Below are 23008 nucleotides of genomic sequence, written 5' to 3' on the forward strand. Positions count from 1 at the left end.
ATCAGTTTACTTAAACAGTTATGTGACCCTAGAAAGAGAGGCTCTCTTGGCCTCTAGTATCTGTAAATTTGGAAGTTGGACTAGACGGTTTCTCATGGTCTTTCCTTTCAGCTCTGTAAGTTAGCAGTGAATTGACTGGTTGGGCAGAGGCCTGCCGTTTTCTGTGTCCCATTGGTGCTCTTGTAATGGACAGGCCCTTTGATCTGAGAACCCAGGGACTGGCCTGGTTTGCCTCATTTCTTCTATCACGTCTTCCCAAGATTTGTGGTGACAGCATTAACTTCTCTCCTTTTCTCCTCTGCCTTTTTTTCATCTTCATCACTTCTAGGAAGAAGAGCAAAAGCAGGCAGTAAGTGCACTTCAGAATTCTCCTCTCGACTTTTGCTCCTGTGCATGTTCTTCTGTTCCTAATATAAATGTTGCCTCCTTTCCCCTCTCCTTCCTGCCCTGCATCATCTCTGAGGAATTGGTCATGTGTAAAACCCTCAGTAGTTTCCTCCATGGTGTCTAAAATGGCCTAAAAGTCCTGGTCATGTTTACCTAGCAGAGCATGTTTTTACGTGAAACCAGAGCTTGTTAAAAATTTTTAAGTGCACATCTGCTGTGCTTATTTAAATATGCATGATTAACCAGGCTACCATTGTATTTTCCTGCCCTTTCCTTTTCTGCTGTCTTCTGTCTAGAGGGACTTTAATTGCTTGAACCAACTTTCAGAGTAATGGGGGTGACCTCGGGTCTGAATGCAGTGGCATGAATGAATGTGCATGGAAATGACTAGTTCTTCACATAACCCAAGGTGTCTGACAGTCTTGAATAAGCTGCTGGACACTCTTCTTCTCCAGCCCTCTTAACAAAATGACTGGTGACAACCAACAGACCAACTGCACAGAAAGTGGTTTGCCACTTAGAGCGGCTGCTGGGCCAGGGAGCTTGGGGTTTTTGAGCTACATGGCTGTCTGCATGTTTGGGGAGGGTGATTTTTTTTTTTTTTCCTGATAGCCACATAAGAAAACCAACTGAGGACCTATACACAAGAGTCACTTAAATTTGTTTATATAAAAAATCAGGTTTTCAAAGCATATATCTTTATATAAGCTAAAGCTTAGTTTACCTCAGGGAAACTAAAACTCAAGAAATATGAAATGTTTAATTCAAAAAGTTACCCATTTTTTTATGAAAACACAAACTTATCCTTGCTTTAGATTAAGAATAGGAATATAAAACACGCTTATTTTCTCCAGTTAGGAGAGCAGTGGAATCCTAGAGCACAGAGTAGAGGAAAGGGAAGGAAGAGCCAGGTGGGGAGGGAGGGGCAGGGAGGGGTGGTGGGAACTGCCAGCACGTCAGGGAGAAGGAGGCAGAGACCGAGGATCCCAATGTCGTTAATGTAACAAAAACTTGTTTGGTTTCATTCTTGCTGGGATTGGTTTTGCTGTTTCCCTGATTCACACAGAGCTTTATCTCTTCAATCTTTTGGCACTTCCATTTACAAATGTACATTTTCAAAGCAGAGGCTCAGTCCCAGGCTTCCTGATCTTGTACCAGGAAGTGACACACATCACTTCCTCTCCACTTCGTTGGCCAGAGCACGTCACATGACCACACTTACCTTCAAGTGGGCAGGGAGGTATAGTCCTCAAGTGTGCTTACAAGTAGGAGTGAGCAGAACCTTAAAGCCTCCCACAAGTAGGAGAGTGAGTGAGCGGGGTGGAGGGAAGGGAAGAGATCGTTCATCCTTTCTCTCCTTTTCCCGCCCACTTCCCTAGTAGTCTTATCTCCTCTTGTGCAGTATGACCTCCTTGCTGATCCCAAGCACCACTTCCCCCAAGCTCCTGACCTCCAGAGATGCACTTTACAGCTAAAGCTACTTGCTGGGAGCCTACTTCCAACACTCTTCCAGACTAGTGTCTCCTGATTTCTCTGTGCAAGAACTGGACATACCCTCCCTCTACCTGAGACCTCTCTTTCAGAGGAGGGTAAACATCTTGAATATTTATTTTAACAGTAGTAGTAGAACTTCCAGTACACATTATGTTTTTTTTTTTTTTTTCAATTTATGGACTAACATGTAATCCAAGAAATAGGAATGCATCATTGTGCTATTTCTTAGGCCAATTTAAAGCTAACACTAAGGGTTGGGGACACAGTTCAGTGAAAGGGTACTTGCCTAGCATTATAAAGCCCTGGGTTCAATCCCCAAGCCCATAATAACAACAACAACAACAACAGTCACCACCACCTTGAGCATACAGGGAATTAAACAAAGCACGTTCGTTTCAGTGACCTTTCATTCTGCATCGTCGTCCTCTTGAAGGTGGCAGAATGGGCAGTGGACTGCTGAAGGCTGCCCCCAGCCTCTTGTGCGTGGTTTTATGACTTCTCCACAGCCAGGGTCCTAAGCTGCAGCGGAGTCCTCACAGTCTCCTGAGTCTGTCCGTAAACCAGTGGGCACAGACAGCTCTGTCCTCGGCTTTCCCCACCGTGGTATGAGGCAGGAGATGCTGCCCTGTTGACCTTGGCAGAAACCCCTATCCGTCCACCTCACAGGCTTAAACTGGACTCACCTAAGACTCAGCCCCGAGGCTCCAATTTGGACTGAGTGGCTGATTTTACATAATTCGTGTAGTATTCCGCTTGCATAGCTGAAAAGACTATAAAACTTTAGAATTAGCCAGGCATGGAAGCACCTACCTGTAATCCTAGCTACTCACGAGGCTGAGGCAGAAGAATCACAGGTTTAGAGCCAGCCTCAGCAATTTGGCAAGACCCTGTCTCAAAAGGAAAAATAAAAAGGGCTGAGATGTAACTTAGTGGTAGAGCACCCCTGAGTTCAATCCCCAGTACTGAGTGAAAATATACTAGCTATTCTGCTTTATCCACATCATTGCTAAGTGAGAGACAAAAAGGTAAGAGTACATAACACAGGGCTAAGTTGTAACCTGTTCTTCCTCCCAGACTCTGGCTAGTGTAGTTTGATTTCTTTTCTATCAAAATGTATTATCTTAAATGGGTTAAAAAAATGATCGTAGAAGACTTTTGTGTTTTCAGGATGGGTATTGAACCCAGAAGTATTCTACCAATGAACTACATCCCCGGTTCTTTTTATTTTTTGAGACAGGGTCTCACTAAGGTGTCCAAACTGGCCTTGAACTTGGGATCCTCCTGCCTCAGCCTCCTGAGTACTTGGGATTATAGGTGCACATCACCACACTCAGCTATGAAAGACTTTTTAAATGAATTTGCTAGACATGCTTCCAAAAACAGGCTCTATAAATACATTATAATGAACCTCTCAGCCCACCTTCTTGCTTCTCCCCTTTTCAGGGATTTACTATTACTACTGTGTTCCTACCCACAGAACACTTCTAACACCAAATATGCGGGGGTTTCATGCCACACAAAATCTCTAGTTCACTGCAGACACCAACTGTTAGTCCTACAATTTAATTCAATTCCGACACTAACTACCTGGAGTTTACCTAGACCCTCCAGAAGTTAAGGGTTCATCTCACAAGGCCGACCCCTACTTCAGTCACCAATTACAAGTAGCAGATCCCCAGGTCACCCACACTTATGTCTGACTTAACTGCAAATCATGACCCTTCCTCAAGTTCAGTAATTGGCTCTGATGATTCATGGAACTTGGGGAACGCTTCGATTGCTATTAACAGGTTTTTATAAAGGATGTTATACAGGATGCAGATAAACAGCCAGATGAAGAGGTACATAGGGCAAGGTCCAAAAGGGGTCCAGAAGCGTGGGAGCTTCTCTCGTTGTGGTGTTGGGGTATGCTACCTCCTGGCCTGCAGATGCGTTCGCCGATCCTGGAGCCTCTTTGTTAAGGGTTTTATGGAGTTCTGTTACATAAGTGGAATTGAGTAAGTCATTGGCTCTTGGTGATTAACTCCATCTCTAGCCCCTCCCCCCTCAGAAGGCTGGTGAGTTTTGAAAGTTCCAGCTCTCTAAGTGTGCCTTGGTCTTTCTGGCAACCAGTTCCCATGCTGAAGCTTGTCTAAAGGGCCCCAACCACCAGTCATCTGATTAGAATGTAAAAAACACCCTATCGCTCTGGAGATTCCAAGGGTTATAGAAGCTCTTCTGCTAAGAATCTGGGAAAAAAGATGTTTTAGTCAGCTTTATCACTGCTATGACCAAAACACCTGACGAGAACAATACAGAGGAGGAAAAATTTATTTGGTGCCTGCAGTTTTAGAAGACTCAGTCCCTAGATGGCCAAATTGTTCCTCTGGGCCCAAGAAGAGGCAGAACACCATGGTGAAGGGACATGACAGAAAAGCAGCTCAGGACATGACAATCAGGAAGCAGAGAGACTCTGCTCACCAGAGTTTATAGTCAAATACAAACCCCAAAGTCACACCCCCAGTGGTCTACCTCCTTCAGCCACACCCTCCCTGCCTACAGTTACCACCCACTTACTACCTATCAGCAGATTAATGCACTGATTACGTTAATGCTGTCAAAACCCGAGCATTTCACCTCTCAATTTTCTTGCATTATCTCATACTTGAGCTTCAAATCTAAATCATGATAGAAGATCAGATGCATACTTACTATATCACAGCATCACAGATTGTCTTGGCTTTGGGGGAACCTGAGAGTAATGGGAGTAACTGTTACTTTTAAAACTTTGAGGCTAAGTGTTGGGGCATAGCTCAGTGGTAGAACCTTGGCTTCAATCTCCAGCACTTAAAAACAAACTTAAAAAAAAAAAAAAGCTTTGTTGCTAAGGTTCTGCCTTTAGCCTCAGCCAAGTGCTTTGATCGTCATCAGTATTTGGCCTGGTAATTCTTTTTCCTTTCTCCTTCCCTTTTCCTTTTCAGATCTAAGGGTTATAATGAAGGGCAGAACTGCCTATGTCAGATAAGACTTCACTGAGTGTCAACCGCACTGTAGCTTAAGAGGCTTACGAGGGTTAATCAGGCCCAGGACCATCTTCAGAATATAATTGAAGGACTTTGCTTTCTTCACTATCATATTCCCAGCCACTAGCTGGAGGACAGCTGCCCACCAGCCTTTCCCACAGTAGATACTTAGTAAATATTTGTTGAATGATAACCAGTAATAACCAAAAACTGTATGAATTAATAATTGTATTAATAATGAGGAATAAAACTGGTTTCAAGTATCTATAACTGTGATTTTGCTCAAGGTAGTCTCACATAAGAGGTAGATCCCTTCAGGAGACTAAATTATAGTTCAGAAATAAATAAAGAATTTAGGAAAACAAAATTCAGTGTTACTAAACAAATAGGAACATCAAGGTAATATATTAGTATTATTAGCTCTATTATTATTTCTAAAGAACAGATATTGATTATGTATTATTGCCCTCTTTTTTAACACTGATCATTTATAAAATGCAGGATATCTGTAATCACTCGTGCCATTTGGAAATATTCTAATTCTTGCTCCATGCCAGCATGTTACAAAGGACACACTGATGTAACAGCATGCTGATGAGGACCCTGCTGGCAGTGGTGCACTGGAACCTTGGCTCTCCTGAGTCTAGGTCAACAACATTCCCAATTTAAGTTGTACAGATTCACTCTAGGAATATCTCAGGACTCCATTTTTCCCAGTAACTCAATACACCATCAAATTTCATTGCCGGATCTCTTGGAACCAGTGAAATGAGCTGTCCAAGGCCAGGGGTTCAGCTTATTCACGATGTGTTTCCCTGAACAGATCATTCCATATGGTAAATGCATAGGAACATGAGGCTCAAAGATAGTAACTTTAAATATCAAAAGTTACGTAAGGATAGAGGAGGCTCCAACAGAGGTCACCATAACCCAAGTTAGTAGTGCGTTGGTGGTCCAAAGAGTAACATGGCCAACACCCTGAAAATGATGTAGTTAGAGGGATGTTGGGGGTCTGCTACGAGAGTATTGCCATGCTTGGGACGTCTCTTTTTATGTCAGTAGTTGGGGTATCAAGAGGGACCTTCTCCTCACACCCTCTCTGGTTTCCAAGCCCCAGATAGTCCAGTGCCACAACAACAAAGAAAGCGTGGTTTGGGTCATTTCCCAGGAGCGTGCATTTTTGATCATGGCTCCACCAAATTTGCCTTAGAGGAAGGACACTCAGCATTTAGTTAGCCATGGTCAACATGTGAGGGCTCCCACAAACCTCATGAAACTAACTTTGTATTTTAAGAGAAGGTACCAAAAAAATAAAAATAAAGACCTCCTCTTTGTCCACTAAAGGGATTGTTAGTGAACTCCTCGATGCCTCATGGGTCACTCCCCCTCCTGATTCATTCACCTTGGTTCACCTCTCATCGGGAAGTGACCCAGATTCACGTGCTTCTCAAGTCTGGGCTCTCTGACTTAGAAGAGTCTGCTTCTTCCTGAAAGGAAAGGGTTACCATTCCTGTTTATTCAGCAGTGTTTTACCACATGTGTTCAAGGCAACAAGCTTGGACTTCCAGAGGATGAAAGGATAATATCACCCTCAAGTAGTACTGAAGTAATTTCATGGCTGACACAATGCCCTAGAAGTAGTAACTCAAGCCTGGTTACTGTTTTCCTGAGCCTTGGGCACCACCGCTGCCCTCCTGTGTTTGCGATGCATGGGTGTTCATTGGTAAATGAGTATCAAAGTGCTCTCTTGCATGACTGCCCCACAGACCTTAGTCTGGGTTCCAGTTCTAGGATATGTACCTATGTCTGTATGTCCAGAAGTCCAGCTGCTCACTGATGGCTTACACCTGCCGTGGTGTTCATTCATCAGTCTTGGCACCTGTGCTTACTGTAGGCTCCTTCAGTTCCTTTGTTTGTTTGTTTTTGTTCTCCAAAAAAGAGGAATTATCATTTACAGTATCCAAAGTAAATATCTGTATTTTACTCCCTCAAAACTTTTTTGGGAGGAACTAGGGGTTGAGCCCTGGGACACTCTACCACTGAGTTATATCCCAGGCCCTGTTTACTTTGAAGCAGGGTCTCACTGAGTTGTTGAGGCTGGCCTCAAACTTGCAATCCCCCTTCCTCAGCCTCCCAGGTTGCTGGGATAATAAGCATGTGCCACCATGCCTGCCTTTCCCCCCAAACTCCCTGGATATCTGTGAGGAGTTTGCAATCTGAAGATACAAGGGGAAATGGACTTGTCATCTGAACAGTGTTTGTCATCACTCTCATCAAGGACAAGCTAAGACTTTTTCCACCAGTGCTAAGGATGGAACCCAGGACCTCACACATACTCTAGGCAAGTGATGTGCCACTGAGCTCCACCCCGGCCCCTCTCACCTACATTTTTTTTTCCCTTTTGTACTTTTGTACTATATTCCTAACTTTTCCTCTCTCTTTTTTTTTTTTTTTTTTTCTTGTGGTACTAGGGATTGAACTCAGGGCCTTGTGCTTGCAAAGCAAGCACTCTGCCAGCTGAGCTATCTCCCCAGCCCAACTTTTCCTCTCTTAACCAGAATGCACATGACATATGAAAATTGTCCTCTGAGAGCTCCAGGAAAATTCTCTCCACACCATCGAAATTTTCTTTCCATGGAAGAATATTGAACTTCTAGAACCCACTATCTCCCCTAGTCTGAATCTCAGCAAAGGATCAACAGAAAGAGATGAGTGATAGATGCCATCTAGGTTTGGAGCCTGAGAACCTGGAAAAATGAAGGGTACCTTTGGCTGAAGAAGTAAAAGGGAGAGTTGATCTGACTTGAGGGTTACATAGAATAGCCAGACAGTCAAACAAAAAGGTCTCCTAGATTCTTTGATATGTGCAACTGAAACACCAATGGGAAAACAGGGCTAACAACATAGATTTGGAATCTTTTGATAATAAAATCAGAGTTGGAATTATTTCTGTGACATGACAATAACAATTTAGAGGAGGAAAAGCTTATTTTGGGCTCATAGTTTGAGAGGTTCAGTCCACAACTCCATTTTTCTGGGACTGCGGAGAGGCAGAAACATCATGGTGGAACAGTGTGGTCGTGTAAAGCATTAGCTTGTACCAGCCAAGAAACAGAGAGCAAAGGAGCCAGGGACATGGTACAGTCCAAGGCCACACATCCCCAGCAACCTCCTTCCTCTAGTCACACCCCATCTATCAACAGTTACTCCCAGTGTCATTCAGATTAGTAATCCATCAAATGGGTTAAGTAATCCACAGATGAGGTTATAGCCCTCATAATCTAATCATTTCACCTCAGCACATTCCTGCTGAATTGCCTAGCATGAGCTTTTCAGGGGGACGTTTAAGATCCAAACCATAAACATGACCCTTTGGGAGAATCAAGAGTAGACAAGAAGAAAGAAGAGTCAGTGAGAGGAGGTAGGATCAGGGGTTCTTTTGGAAACCCAGAAAGCTTCAAAAAGGAGACAGTAAAGAAGACCAGGAAGCCCTTGGATTTGACAATATTGAAGTTATTGACAACTTTAGAAAGAAAATTTCAGTAGAGTAGTAGAATACAAACAGCTTTGAAAAATGGGCTTTATCTCACTGCTATTATCCTTACCCTCTATCATGAAGGGAAGCTCACATCTGTGTGGTATATTACCTGTGAATAGGTAGCACTTCTGACTAATGGAGCCTTGTTGGCAAAATCTCATTTTGTTCCCATCTGAACAACCTCAGTTTCCTTATCTGTTAAGGTCCAGCTCCACAGTTCTTTGATTTTTTTCTTTTTTCTTTTTTTTCTTTCTTTTTTGTCATTGACACCAATGGGAAGAGCCTATAATTTGTGAGGAGTCTACAGAAATCCATCTGAGTACATTGTACTAGTTTTTCCTCTTGTGACTGAAACCACCTGGCTCTCACTTCATTAACTGGGCTTTTTTTCAATAACCAACACCTTCCCTGAAGTTTATTCATGCCAACCTCCTGCTTCCAACTTTTCTAGACAAAAGAAAGCACCCTAAGAAAGGTGCTGGCACCCTTCTCCTTTGGCTCATCTCTGTGCTACTCGGCATGTCTCCAACAGGACAAGGTTCCCTAGCACTCTTTCTCTTTATTAGACCACATCTTCTCTCCGCATGGGATTATTTCTGTAACTTTCTCTCTCTCTTTTTTTTTTTGGCACTGGACATTGAATCCAGTAGAACTTTACCACTGAACCATGTCCCTAGCCCCTTTCATTTTTTATTTTCAGACAAGGTCTTGCCAAGTTGTTTAGGATCTTGCTCAGTTTCTGAAGATGGCCTCAAACTCGAGACCCTCCTGCCTCGACCTCCTAAATCACTGGGATTTCAGGCATTGCCACCATGTCCAGCTAAAACCTTTCACTCTGAGAGCTTTTGTCAGAATTTCCTCAGGTCAGGAGGCTGTGATGGTTGAACCTCAGGCTCTTCTGGTGTTCATGCAACAATAATGCCAAAGTGTAGTACTTCCTGGCCTAGAGGCCACAGCAAAAAGAACATCTGCTCAGATCCACCAAAAGAAGTATGTCACAAAGGATGCAGGAGACTATATTCTACATTTACTGGTAATCATCATTTGGCAAATTAATTAACTCACATTTGGGGCCGCCAAATAGATGCTCTTATGTTTAAAAAAAAGAAAAAGTAGGATGTCAGACAATGCACAGAGGCATTAGCTGCTGCGCAGGTGATGCCTTTAGTAAGAGTCTATGCTGGCGCAATCCTGCTCTATATAGAAGACTGACTAAATTCTTCCTTGGCTTTATTATTATAAATTATGAGTAACTTAAAATGTATCCAAAATTTGCTATTTATTAATTGCTTCCACACTTCAAAATTTAGCTCATACATTTAACTAGGGAACTATTAACTTTTACTCCTACTTTAACCAGGAAACTAAGAGAGAACCTAGAATATTCTTTCAGGCCTGTGGCCACATCTCACAAATGTGCAGGAGTTTGTCCCTGGGCCTTGAAGGGTCTAACTAAATCTGAGACTACTGGTAGATTCCCTTCCTTCCACAGCAGCTCACAGCCTAAGAGGAAAGCGTGGGACAAGGCTGGGGCTGTAGTTCAGTGCCTGGCACGTGCAAGGCCTGGGCCTGATCCCGGGCACCACAATAACAATATAACAAAACACAACTGCATGGATCAACCTCTGCAGGACTGCGTGATGCTGAGTCACCTCCAGGCAGGTTTTTCTCCTTCGCATGGCTGACATTTGGGGCCAGATACCTCTTTTGTGAGGAGTTGTCCTGTGCATTGTAGGATGTTTAGCAGAAACCTTAACCTCACCCACTGAGTACCCCCACCTTTGGGTCCTCAGCTGGTAAAACTGTCCTAGTTAAGAAGCCCTGCACTGAGCCCAGAGAATCTCTCTGTGGTGCTCATGTGAGCCTCCAAGACACTCCAGAATCCCCATTCTGATACTTGGGTTTGGCATGAGTACCAAGAGATTTCCAGTCTCCTTCCCCACCGATCACTCCTCTGTCCATTTATGTGGAGTATTTCGTAATTGTCCTCATCTGCCTGTGAAGTAGATATCATCATCCCCATTGTCACATGAAGAATCCCAGGTGCAGAAGGGTTAAGTTGGTTGCCCAAGGGCACACAGCCAGTAAATGGAATCCAGACTAAGTCCATCTATCTGCAAAGCCTGGCCTCTGACCACCATTTACATAAACAGGCACTTGACAAAGAATGGAGTGTTGTTAGAGAAGGTGCCATACTTCACCACACAGGTTTTATAAAAAGCAGTGAAATTTGACTCACTGGATTTCTTTTTCTGACACATCTTATTTTACTCAGATAGCAATCTGATCATATATGGTCCAAGAAAATTCAAACAATAAATTGGATATAATCAGATGTTAAAGATTGGTCTTAGTTCCTAGAGTGCTTGCCTGTCAAGCACAAGACCCTAGGTTCAATCCCCAGCACCACAAAAAAAAAAAAGATTGGTCTTCAAACATTCTAGCCAACGATGCCATGCTTGCCTATGATCTCTCTGATATAAAACCACATCCACACTTCAGTGACCACCAAACCGTTCAGCATAGCTTCCTTAACTGTGAGCTATTGGAAGCTACCAGTTTTGAGCACTACTGACTTTGTTTTAGGTTCTGAATAGCTGGAGGGATCTCAGCAGGGGTTGGAGCTCAACCTTGGCCTTATGCCAAAATGTGGCCAGTCAAGGCTTTGACTAAGTCACAGCAGCATTCACCAGCACCAGGGACTTCTCTGTGAGGTTATACACGAACCAGACCATGGTTCTAGGGTAGAAGGTCCGTTGCCCTGAAAGGCTGACTGAATGTCACTCCCCCCAACACACAGAAGGATCCACCACTGACTCACTGAATTTTAAAATATCACTGCTGCCTGCCTGGTAATTGGTTTAGCTGTCTGAATGAGGACCACACATTCCTTGGAGCTTGTATTAGTGTTTGTTTGTCATATGGAATCTGAGTGTTTAATATTCATTTTATAGGGATTTTTCTCTTGGTGAGGTCCCTGTTGTTTTGCTGAGAACTGGCTTTGAAATTCTGCAGTGAGGACTAACAGGGAGACCATCTCCAAATAACACTGGGCACCCCAGAGAAACAAGTGGAAAGAGTGATGCTAGTCTTGGAATTTATGAGCTTCCCTAGCTGAAAGTTCAAATTTCAGCTTTCTTTTATCTTTGGGTTTATGGCAAATTTTGTTCTTTGTCCCAGCAATTCAGTGTGCCATCTCTCTTCACGAAGAAAGTTAACACCTTGCCTCCCACCCCTTTTAGCCTCCGAGAGGCTGTTTCTTCTATGTAATTTAGCTTGATCTCAGTAAACACAGTCGTGGATTGAGAGCCATCGCCTTCTGCCGTTGCCAACACTGACAGTCCTGGGACACCCGACAGGCCACCACAGTGAGTGAGGTCCTGTGTTGAGCTGAGTTTCCTGATGTGATGCAGGAGCAAGCCAGTGGCAGCCCTCTGTGGAAGGACCTCGCCCTTCCAACAGATACATGCCCGTGGCCAGCTGAGGGATCGGGCTCTCTTCAGCACCCTTGGGTGTTCAGGAGCCGGGTGCATCTTCTCAGGCTCTGCTGGCGCAGCTCTCAGGGGACACCTTGCTAAGACAGCTCTGCAGTTGCCTTTTTTCCCTGCTTCTGGTTCAGCCCAGAGGGATCCACATCCTGCCACTGTGTCCTTGGCTGTCTTCCTCATCTCCTCCAGGTGCTGTGGCTCCCATCTCCAGTCCTTACTCCCAGCAGTCTGAACTCTTGTCAGGTGAGGCAATTATTTTTTCATCTTGCAGCAGGTCAGACAGTATGGTAGCAGATGACCTGTCCCTTCGCTCCTGCTCCTTCCACAGCTGATGAGGCAGCTGTATCCTCCAAGAACCCTCACCACCAGCGCTGGCAATAGTGTGTGGTGCTCTCACCTCTTCGAAGTCTGTTCTTTATCCATCCCAATTCTCGGTACAGTTGTGGTTGCTTTGCCTAAACTTCAGACTGCAACTTCTTTCTCCCAGCATCATTTTTTGCTTTTTTGAGATGACCTCTGAAAATAGGCTAGTAAAGAGACCAGTTTGTTTAATTTAAATACACTGCAGCAAAGTGGAGGTAATTGTCCACACAGGCCATCTGCTACCTGGCAGGTGTCCATGTGTCAGAGAGAAAGAGATGGAGCCTAACGTGTCCTCCATTCTGTTGCCATGATAACAGCCTGGCTGGGAGTTTTTGTTGGTGCATCCATGGGGGCTGTTATGCTGCCCCCCAGAGAACTTAACTCTCAACAGCAGGCTTTTGCCACAAGCCTCTCTTCTGGCCTTGGTTACCTGAGTTTAATGTGTACCAAGCAGACAAAATTCTTACCTGTTCCATGGGGAGAAAAAGGGAAGGAAGTTCTATTTATGGAGCCCCTACTATGTGCCAGGCCAAGAGCTCTGCCATATCATTTTCCTGCTAAAGACAGCACCTTCGCTCTGTGCATCTGGCCTTCTGGCCAGCTCTCTGCCTTAGCATGCGAGTCCCTCTCTTCTGCTCAGATGAGAGCTGGGGCCGGAACACTCTGTCCTCAGCTCACCTTCTCTGGCATTCTGTGTACCTGTTTTGGCTCCACTATTAGATTTCTGTTCTACTTTTGCATATTTCTTGTTCTTACTGGAAGTTTATGTTTGTTTGTTTGGTTATTGTATTGGGAATTCAACCCAGGGGTGCTTTGCCACTGAGCTAAGTCCCCAGCCCTTTTTATATTTTTTTTATTTTTGAGACAGGGTTTCACTAAGTTGCTTAAGGCCTTGCTAAGGTGCTGAGGCTGGCCTTGTGCTTGTGATCCTCCCACCTCAGCCTCCCAAGTCACTGGGATTACAGGTGTAATCACCATGCTCAGTTCTGGAAATGAGATTGACTTGGTTAGCTTCAGCAGTAAGAAGTCTTGATTGATTCATATTCTTTCTGGCCTGAGAAACCTGGTGCTGTGTTGGGCGCAGTGGCTCAGGCCTATAATCCCAGCGACTCTGGAGGCTGAGGCAGGAGGACTGCAAATACCAGGCCAACCTCAGCATCATAGTGAGACCCTGTTTCAAAATAAAAAGGGCTGGGGATGTAGCTCAGTGCTAAAGCACCCTTGGGTTCCATCCCCAGTACTGAGGGGAAAAAAGAGAAAGAGAAAGGAAAGTAGGACTGTGATCCCTATGTGCTTAGATTTTTTCCTAGCAGTTGAGGTCATTCGAAGACCTATGTGTCCTCTTAGTCTCTCTATTGATTTGTTTGTGACCTTGTCACTCTCTAGGTCTCAGTCTCCTCAAATAAAAAAATGAACATTGACCTAAGACAGGCTATTTTCCTGTGGTCATGAACCCTCTAAAATTAAAAGCATAATTTCTGAACACTGTTTTTGGAATGTGATCCATGCCTTTGTTAGATTCTCAGAGTCTTTGCTGATTTGAAAAGTGAAGAGCCAGCAGCCCAGGGAGTTGTTGAGATTGCAATGTGTCTCTGGCTCTGCTTTCCCAGAAGAATTGCTTTCCACTACAAGGGGCCTCTGTATTCAGAGAACCTGAATTACAGGACGAGTATTGTGTTTAGTTCTTGGTCAGAAACATGACCACCCTTGTATGTACTCAGGCCTTAGTTAAAGGCAGCATTACAACAGGATTCCACTGTCCTGTGTCAGGAGATCCTGGAACACCGAGTGGCATGCTGCAGAGCTTCCCTGCTCCACCTGCCCTCTTGACTGCTGCAACCCAGAATCGCCCAGTGGTTTCATGCCTGCCATTGGAAAGCTTATCCCCATTCCTGAGCCACCTGACTCATTCCTCCACTGTACAGATTTCTGTGATTCTCAGGTTTCCCATAATCTCTGGGTACTGGCTGTGGGGTGTGTGGCCCGGCCTCCACTCTTCCGCTTATTCTGGGTTTCTTTGCCTTGAGCAGAGTGCTTGGCCGGCTCCATGGAGAAGGTCTGCTTCTCCAGCATAAAAACCCATCTGCGCTTTTGAGGCAAGGTGCAGTTGCACATTCCAGGGCTTCAGCTTGTGTTTTAGTGTCAGGCCCATGTCTTTCGAGTGGGCTGAGAGTTAAGAGATGAACCCGAGGGTGAGGGTCAGCATGTCAAGGGGGCTGCTGTGCACTGCAGATGCTGTGTCAAGCTGTGCCATACGCTCCAGCTTGGGCTTATTTAATTAGAAGGACCTGCTCACTGTCTTGTGGAGGTAGGTGGTCCCTCTTCCGCATAATGCCTGCTCCTGCACCTTCTCATCAACTGCATCTCCATGAGGCCTTTGTGAGCAGCATCTCTGATATTGATTCCATTCACGAGGAAGGTACAAGTTGCAAGTAGAACATGCCATCGCGTGACCATGAGATGACTGCAGAGCACTCAGAAGCATGTCTTTCGCTTACAGAGTGATTCCAGCCGAAGCCAAAGTAGGGCTTCTTTGGCATGTCTGAGATGATATAACTTGGTGAAGATGATAGGTCAAGGAATATTCTATCGGAAAAACACCTCAAGCGTCAGCTAGCTGATCCCCCTCAGTTCACCAACTAGCAGATTGAACCCCAGAAACAGTAAGGTATATTTGCTACACAGTGAAGAAGAGAAGCCAGGTCATCTGTTCCATGTCTTTGTTGTTGAAGCATCCTTTCTCCCTCCACGCCCACTCAGGGCTGTGGGAAGATCTGGCTTGCACCTTACAGTCTGCAACTTTCCCTCTTCTTTGGGAAGCAGAGAAATGTCCTAGGTCCTGGTGATTATTGACAAAGTAAAGAGGTTGAGACCTTCAGTGTCAGGACAGAGTAACATATTCAGATCCCTAGCTTATTCTCATTAGGAAAATGTTTTTCTGATTATCAGTCTCTGTCTCTCTCCTCATCCATAGGCATCTTTCTCGGGGTCTTTGACCTGTCGTGAGGGCCTCTGGTCCTGGTCTCACATCCCTGGATCTCTCCTTTCTCTCCCTGTCAACCAAATGTCCGTCACATACATCTGATCTGCTAATGTGTGGGGTTTTTTTTGTTTTGTTTTGTTTTTTTAAATCAACCCCAGTGTTATGTATTACCTTGTTTTTTCTTTTTTTCTTTTTCTTTTTCTTCTTCTTTTTTTCTTTTGGTACTGGGGATTGAACTCAAGGGCACTTTACCACTGAGCTACATCCCTAACCATTTTTCTTTTTTCTTTGTTATTTTTAATTTAAAAAAAAAAATTTTTTTTTAGTTGTAGATGGACACAGTATCTTTATTTTACCTATTCATTTTTTTATGTGGTACTGAGGATCGAACCCAGTGCCTCACATGTACTAGGCACGTTCTCGTTCACTAAGTTACAACCCCAGCCCTTTTTTATTTTTGAGATAGAGTCTTGCTAAGTTGCTGAGACTGGCTTTGAACTTGTAATCCTCCTGCCTTGGCCTCCCAAGTGACTGGGATTACAGACATACGCCATAGCACCCAGCTAGTGTATACATCATCTGTTGCTGCACAAAAAGTTTACCCCAAAACCTAGAGATTTAGAAAAACAAAAATTGATGATGGCACAGCTTCTGTGCACCAGGAACCCAGGTGCTATTTCCTAGGGCCGTGAGCCCAGGCTCTCTCAAAAGGCTTCTCCGCAGTCAGTCAAGGCTCAATAGCTCCATGCTTGTTGGCAGGGCTCAGTTGTTGAAGTGAACGCCTCCATTCAGTGCTGGCTGGTGGCCGGAAGCCACCCTCAGTTCCTCTGCATAGGGTCACTCGCAGGGTGGCAGCTGGCCTCATCAGAGTGAGCAAGACAGTCACAGCCATTCATAACCTCGTCTCAGAAGTGGCATCCCATTTGTCTGATTCATTCGAAGCAAGTCACTAAGCCCAGCCCGCACTCCAGGAGAGGGACTTGTACCAGGACTTGAAGGGAGGGGATCATTTGGGGCCGTCAGAGGTCTGGCTACCACATTTGTTATCTAGTTGGTATTCACACAAAGATTTACTGGTGGCTATAGATTTATTACTTCCTGAAGCTTATTGCCTGCTCTGGCTACTTTCCCACTTTCCATTACAGAAGGAAAAGGGTCAGAAACTTGATGCCCCTCATTGTCACTTAACAAGCATTTATTAAGCGTTTACTTGTGCTGAGCACAATGATGCCAAGAATGAAATTTAAGAAGCAAGATAGGGTGAGACAGAAGGAAGGACGCAGCAGGAGCATCTCAGGAAGGTGCAGCCTCCGCTTGGAGGCAGGGCCAGCCTCACTGCCACATGAAGGACCAGTGGGAACAGGTTAGACAGTGCCAAGCTTAGTAGTGCACCTTGGCAGAGAACTCAAGTAGGGTCCGAGGGCGAGAGAGAAGGCACAGTCCTTCCAACAGATTGAAAGGACCACTGCAAGTCCTCTTGCTCCTTTATGGAAACCACGCAGTAGCAGAGTCCATTGGCACCCCTGCACCCATGTATTCCTCATCCAGGACCAACTCCAGTCGCTGGGCTTCCTGACCCTCAGCTTTGGACTTGGCTGGAGCAGGTACATATTGGTGGACTGAATCTTGTCTCTTTGACCCACCCAGGATACTGCACTGGCATTACTCTGCCCAAACCAGAGTCTGCATGGCCTCTGGCAGCTCTCTCCTGACACTGTTTTATTCCAATAAGATCCTAAAGCCAGTGGCTGGGGTTGTGAGACCCATGGGGAAATTCTTTTTCAGTAACCTTAGCTTTGCTCTGTCAACTGCTCTGAATAAAGACAACTTGAGGAGCCTGGTTTTTCTCTGCCTCAGAAGGCATGTGGTAGGCAGTAATCCCAGGAAAAGGTCTGATGATTTTCAAACTGATGAGAGGCAGTAGGTTTTTTCACTTCCTGGACCTGGAGTTCTAACCACATGTGGCTGCCCACCTCTTGTCTCATTCCCTGTCATTATTCCCATGCTAAAATGTTTGCAGAGGTTTAGTTTCATGTTACTAAAAAGCAGCTATATGTTCATTTTGTCACTAACACTTGAGTCTCAGGTCCAACGTCTGGCTCAAATCATGTGGGGGAGATTTGTAAAGACTTACCAATGCTTCATGCTGGGTTAGCCCTCTAAAGGGACAACATATAACTGTCATGGCAAAGTGAGTTTGAATTTCACAGACTAATTTTTTCTTTAACTGGGTCTAATTTCCATCTCAAGTTCTCGCTGTCTGAACTGGACACTTAATCCAAGCCAGCTCTGAAGCCAGTCAGTTAGAGATCCCCATCCCCCTCCCCTGCACCTGAGAGTGATGCTGAGCCTCAGGGACTTACACTGTGATACTATGACCTCAGCAGAGGCGTGTCCCTGTTTTCACTTTGATGGGTGCTGATACCTGGACCACGGTGGTTGTCGGGTCACCTGCTTGTAGGTAGGTCTGATTCGCTCCGGTGGAACTAGGAGCTCTGTGACTAAGGCATCTGAACTTCCAGGCTCCCTGGCTCCCACAGTCCACACAGCCTACCCCTTCCAGGCTCCAATCTCACTCTGAGGCTCACTAGCTCTCACAGTCACCACTGAACCTCTGTTAGCCTGGGGAAAGCCACTGGACACTAGGGAGCCTGGGGTCTGTCCTCCAGGCTTCCCAAGCAATCTGGACACCATCTGCATTCTGTTCTCCAGGGCACAGGAGAGGCCCAGGCTCTGCCAGTGCCCACCCATTCTGCAGTCTCTCACACCCCAATCTGCCAGTCCCCGACTTTCCTGCATCACACTTGGTGGCCCTCTCTACAGACGCTCCTCCCTGCTCTCCCTTGCTTCCCGACCGAGTGTGGATTGGGGCTGAAACTGCCAGGTCTGGCTGCTCGTGTGCACTTCCCAGCTCTGTCTTATGCCCAGAAAGCAGCACCTTTAGATCAGAAAGTCGAGTTTTGTCTATTTTTATTTGTCCCATGTTCTATAAAAATAGCCCCAAAATAGGGGATGATGGTGATTGTAGGATGAAAGGTAGAGGGAGTCCCCAAAATACAATGATGAGTGTATGATGATATTAACTGGCTAAACAGGATTTGTGATCCATCTTTAAGAAAAGATGCATACCTGAAAGAGTAGTAATAAATGTTTAAGAACCACTGATGCAACAGAAGAGAATATTTAACAAAATATTTGTCAGTGGAAATTATTATAAAAGTTAATAGTAAAATACTTGACATAGCAAAAAAGAGATTCCATAGTATAGAAACATGGCGTTGTGTTAATCCATTCACAAGTTAATGGACATTGGAGTTGTTTCTCCTTTTTGGCTATTAAACTGTTGCAAATATCTTGGAATGTTTTAGGTGGACATGTTCTCATTTCTCTTGGGGAAACGCTCGGGAGTAGAATTTGCAGGGTTAGGAAACTGCTGAGATGTTTCTCACAGTAGACCCACGCTTTACAGTCTCACCAACAGTGTCCAGGACGCCAGCTACCTTGTCTGTCTTTTTGGTTGTAGCTGTCTGGGTGGGCATTAAGTGATATTGCATTGACTTGAGTTTCCATTTCCCTCATGATTTCTCATGCTGTGCATTTTTCACATGATCATCAGCCTGTTTACACAACTTCTTTGATGAAATATCTGTTTGAATTTTTGCCCCTTTTATAACTTGGGTACTTTGTCTTGAGTTATTGGAGTTCCTTATATGTTCTGGACAAAAGTTTTTCTTTTTTTTTTTATCAGATATAATTTACAAATATTTTCCACAATCTGTGGCTTTTTTTTTTTTTTTGTGGTGCTGGGGATTGAACCCATGGCCTGTGCATATACGGAAAGCACTCCACCAACTGAGCTATATCCCCAGCCCAATCTGTGGCTTTTTCTTTTTCTTAATGGTTCCTTTTTTATTATTTCATTGAAATATAATTTGCATACCACACAACTCACTGTTTTAAAGTGCAAAATTCAGCATTTTATAATATATTCACAGAACTGTTCAGCCATCATCACCATCAATTTTAGAACACTTCATTAATCCCCAAAAGAAACCTCATACCCATTAGCAGACATTCCTCTTCTTTCCCAAACCCCCAACCCCAGCCTAAATGACCACTAACCTTTCTATCCCCATGGATTTACCTATGTGAACACTGCATATAAATAGAATTATACCTTCTATAACCTTTTGTGACTGACTTCTCCATGTAGCAAAATTCTTTCAAGTTTCATCTATGTTATAGCATGTATCTGTACTTTGATCCTTTTTATTGTCAAATAATGTACCACTGTATGGTTATACCACATTTTATAGAAATCATTCATCAGTTGATGAACATTCGAGTTGTTTCTGTTTTTCGGCTACCTTGAATAATGCTGCTGTGAACATTTGGACACAGATTTTTATGCAAACATGTTTTCATTTTCTTGGGTATATAGCTGGGAGCGGACTTCCTTGGTCATATGATAATCATTGAGTAATCTCTTGAGGAACTGCACAATTTTACATTTCTACTGGCATTGTATGAGAAGTCCAATTTCTCCACATCTTTGCCAGTACTTGTTATTATCTGTCATTTTTATTATAGTTCTCCTAGTAGGTGGCTATAATTATTACAATATCAGACATTTCCCTAACATCTAATAATGTTGAGCCTCTTTTTGCACACCTATTGGATATTTATGTATCTTTTTTGGAGACACCAATTTAGATGCTTTGACCATTTTTAAGTTAGGTTGTCTCTTTATTATTGAGTTGTGAGTGTTCTTTATACGCAGTAGATACAAGTCCCTTCTCAGATATATAATTTGCAAAATTTTTTCTCTCTTTTTGTGAATTGTCCTTTCATTTTCTTTTTCTTTCTTTCTTTTTTTTTTTTTTTTTTTGCAGTGCTGGGGATTGAACCCAGGGCCTTGTGCTTGCAAGACAAGCACCCTACCAACTGAGCTATATCCCCAGCCCCTTTCATTTTCTTGATGGTCCTCTGAAGCACTACAAGTAATGTTATGATGTTGAGTGTTGATGATGGTTTTGTTTTGTGGCTTGTGCCTTTAGTGTGTCATATCTAGAAAGTTGTCCTCTAATCCAAGGTCATAAAGCTTTCACCCATGTTATCTTCTAAGAGTTTTAGTTTTAGCTCTTACATTTAGATTGTTGATTCATTTTGAGTTGATTTGTCCATATGGTATTTAATGATGTTTTTTGAAGAATAAAAGTGTTTCTATTATTGAAAGATTATAATTGTACATCTTAATGAGGCATGGTGTGATGAGGTTTGGTACATTTATACATTGTGTATTGATCAACTCAGGATATCTATCATCAAAAACATATTTCATTTCTTTGTAAAGAAAACATTCAAAATCCTTTTTTCCAGCTATTTTGGCAAAAAATTTAGGTTTTGAGCTGAGGGTATAGCTCAGTGATACAACACTTGCCTAGCGTGCATAAGGCACTGGGTTTAATCCTCAGTACCACCAAAAAAATAATAGTCTTAGGTTTTTGATAAAAGCCCCCCCGCCCCCCCTCCACCGCCCGGTGCTTCCTGCGTGCTTGGCAAGTGCTCTGTGACTGAGCTGCATGCCCAGCCCCTATCTATTTTTTCTTCTACACAATGTGGTTTTGGCGTCTTTTCTAAGAAATGTTTGCCTTAACCCAGGGTCATAAGATTTTTCTTACATTGTCTGTCTTTGAGAAAGTTTGTGCTTTTCACTCTTACAGTTACTGTGTTCTGTTTTATTTTTTGTATCTGGCTTGAAGTACGGTCTAAGTTCATTTTATTTGTATCATGGATAGATCTCAGAGTAAACTAAGTGATAAAAGCAACTTTCAAAGTGATATTTTCAGTAAAGTACCACTAATGCAAAATTTTAAATCATGAAGATATTGTATATTCTTCATAGTTACACATGTACACATAGGTAAAAAATTCACAGCAGAATCTGATGATGGTCACCTTGGTAGGGATAAGAGAAAGGAACTGGGCTTGGAAAAAATTGATAGTAAAAGGAGTCTTGAGATTTATCTGAATATTTTTAGGTTGAAATAAATCTGACACAATATTGACAATTATTCATTTGTATTTCTCAAATTAAAAGACACACACACAAATGATTCAGATGAAGAACAGTAGAGAACAAACCATGGCTTCGGTGCCGTGCCCACTCGCTGCTGCGCTGGGAGCCACCGTGCTGGCAGCCTCAGTGGTCCGTGTCAATGTGGGGCTTCTGAGCTGGCCCCCCAGGAGGACGGTCATCTCTCTTTGAACTCACTCGCATTCAGCTCGTCTTTCTAGTCCTGCTTCCACAGGAAACCCCCTCTACCTGCCACATGCAGGGCCCAGGCTCAGTGAGCCGCTTTGACTCGTCCTTTTGTCTTTTCACTTATTTTACCCTATTGCTCCAAGCTCCCTCAAAAACTGTGGCAGGCTTTCATACATAAAGCCCACCTACTAACATTAGTCTGTTCTCTCCATTGTGTGTCTATTCTCTCGGTCCCTGGGGTACAGGGTGGGGGCCCTGTCCACTGCTCTGGGCAGGCAACCTGCAACTGAGCTCCGGCTGCCAGCTCAGGAGCACATTGGGGTGGGAGCTGCCGGGGAAGACAGTGCTCCCAGGAGTCCAGGAGCTTATTCCAGCTTCTGCCTCTGCCCCACTGTACAGCCTCATGCTTATTTCATCCGAAAGTGGATATAAAAAGATAATGCCATTCTGCCCATGGGTTGTTGGAGGACCAGATGAGGATGAGTACGTGAATGTGTTTGCAAACAAGAGGATATTTGTGTATTGTCTTCTTGGAGTCAACACCTCCTAGATCCTTGACTCTGCCGCCCTGCCCAGCCTGTCCACCTGAAGGGCCCTGCCTCTCCCTGCTGGTCTCTCCCGGCATTCTCAGTCTCTTCTTACTGCAGTCTCCCTCTCTCCCCCTTCCCTGCCCTGTTCCTCCTTTCCAGCCTGGCTCCAACCACTCAAACACGATCATGCCCCAGCAGACTGTTGGCTGGCTCAGACTGAGGGCTTCCCCACTTCCTCGGAGAAGTCGGACCTTGAGATGACATATTTTATCTCTGATCTCCCAGGCTCAGGCCACAGGATCACCACATACGTCGCCCACTCATGCAGGCAGCCGCCCCATGCCCATGCCTGTCCGCTCTGCATCTGCTGGCTCCACCCCGACCCATGGCCCGCAGGACTCTCTGAGCGGGGTTGGGGGAGACGTGCAGGAGGCCTTCGCCCAAGGTGAGTTTCCAGGCCAAGTCTAGTGGGGAGCTGAAGGGGTGGGGAGCAAACAGAATTGCTGCTGAGATTTTTTTCCAGTTACTCTCCTCTGTGCTCTTGCTCTCTTAGCTTTAGATGTCAGACTTACAGTATAAATAAGCAGGTTCTGGCCCCTTCTTAGGAGATGAGCTGGTCTTCAGCAGGAGCCCTGTCTGCCTTCAGGTGTGTGCAGAACCTCTTGGGTTCTATGCTCTTGTTCTAGGTTGAGGAGGTACTGTGCTCTCTGGGCCGTGCCTCCTCCAGAGGAACTGGATGGAATAATCCAAAGTCATGTACTTGACCCAGAAGGTCCTTAGGACTAGCAAACGCAGGACTAGTGATTCTCTAAATGGAACCTAGTTGAGGCTCAATGAGTGTGGTATTGCCACAGCCATCTGAGGATTCAGGGACCCACCGTTTTAAATAGTTGGGAAGGAAATCTTGAGGGAGCTGGGGCTAGTGGGTGGAGGCCGCATATTGTAGAGTAAAGCCCCC

General features: G+C 44.4%; 1 protein-coding gene across 13 annotated transcripts in view; it reads left to right on the plus strand.

Moving 5' to 3' along the window:
• DTNB (dystrobrevin beta) overlaps positions 1–23008 on the plus strand; it is a 227692-nt gene that overhangs the window by 196995 nt on the left and 7689 nt on the right. For 10 of the 13 annotated variants that reach the window (XM_079111086.1, XM_079111081.1, XM_079111082.1 and 7 more), the window contains 2 exons: positions 329–349; positions 22336–22495. In XM_079111086.1, the coding sequence (XP_078967212.1) occupies positions 329–349; positions 22336–22495 (181 nt within the window). The remainder of the gene's footprint in view (positions 1–328; positions 350–22335; positions 22496–23008) is intronic. The other 3 variants (XM_079111076.1, XM_079111087.1, XM_079111078.1) reach the window with 1 other exon arrangement.

Source organism: Sciurus vulgaris (genome assembly GCF_902686455.1).
Source record: "Sciurus vulgaris genome assembly, chromosome: 14".
Classification (NCBI taxonomy): Eukaryota; Metazoa; Chordata; class Mammalia; order Rodentia; family Sciuridae; genus Sciurus; species Sciurus vulgaris.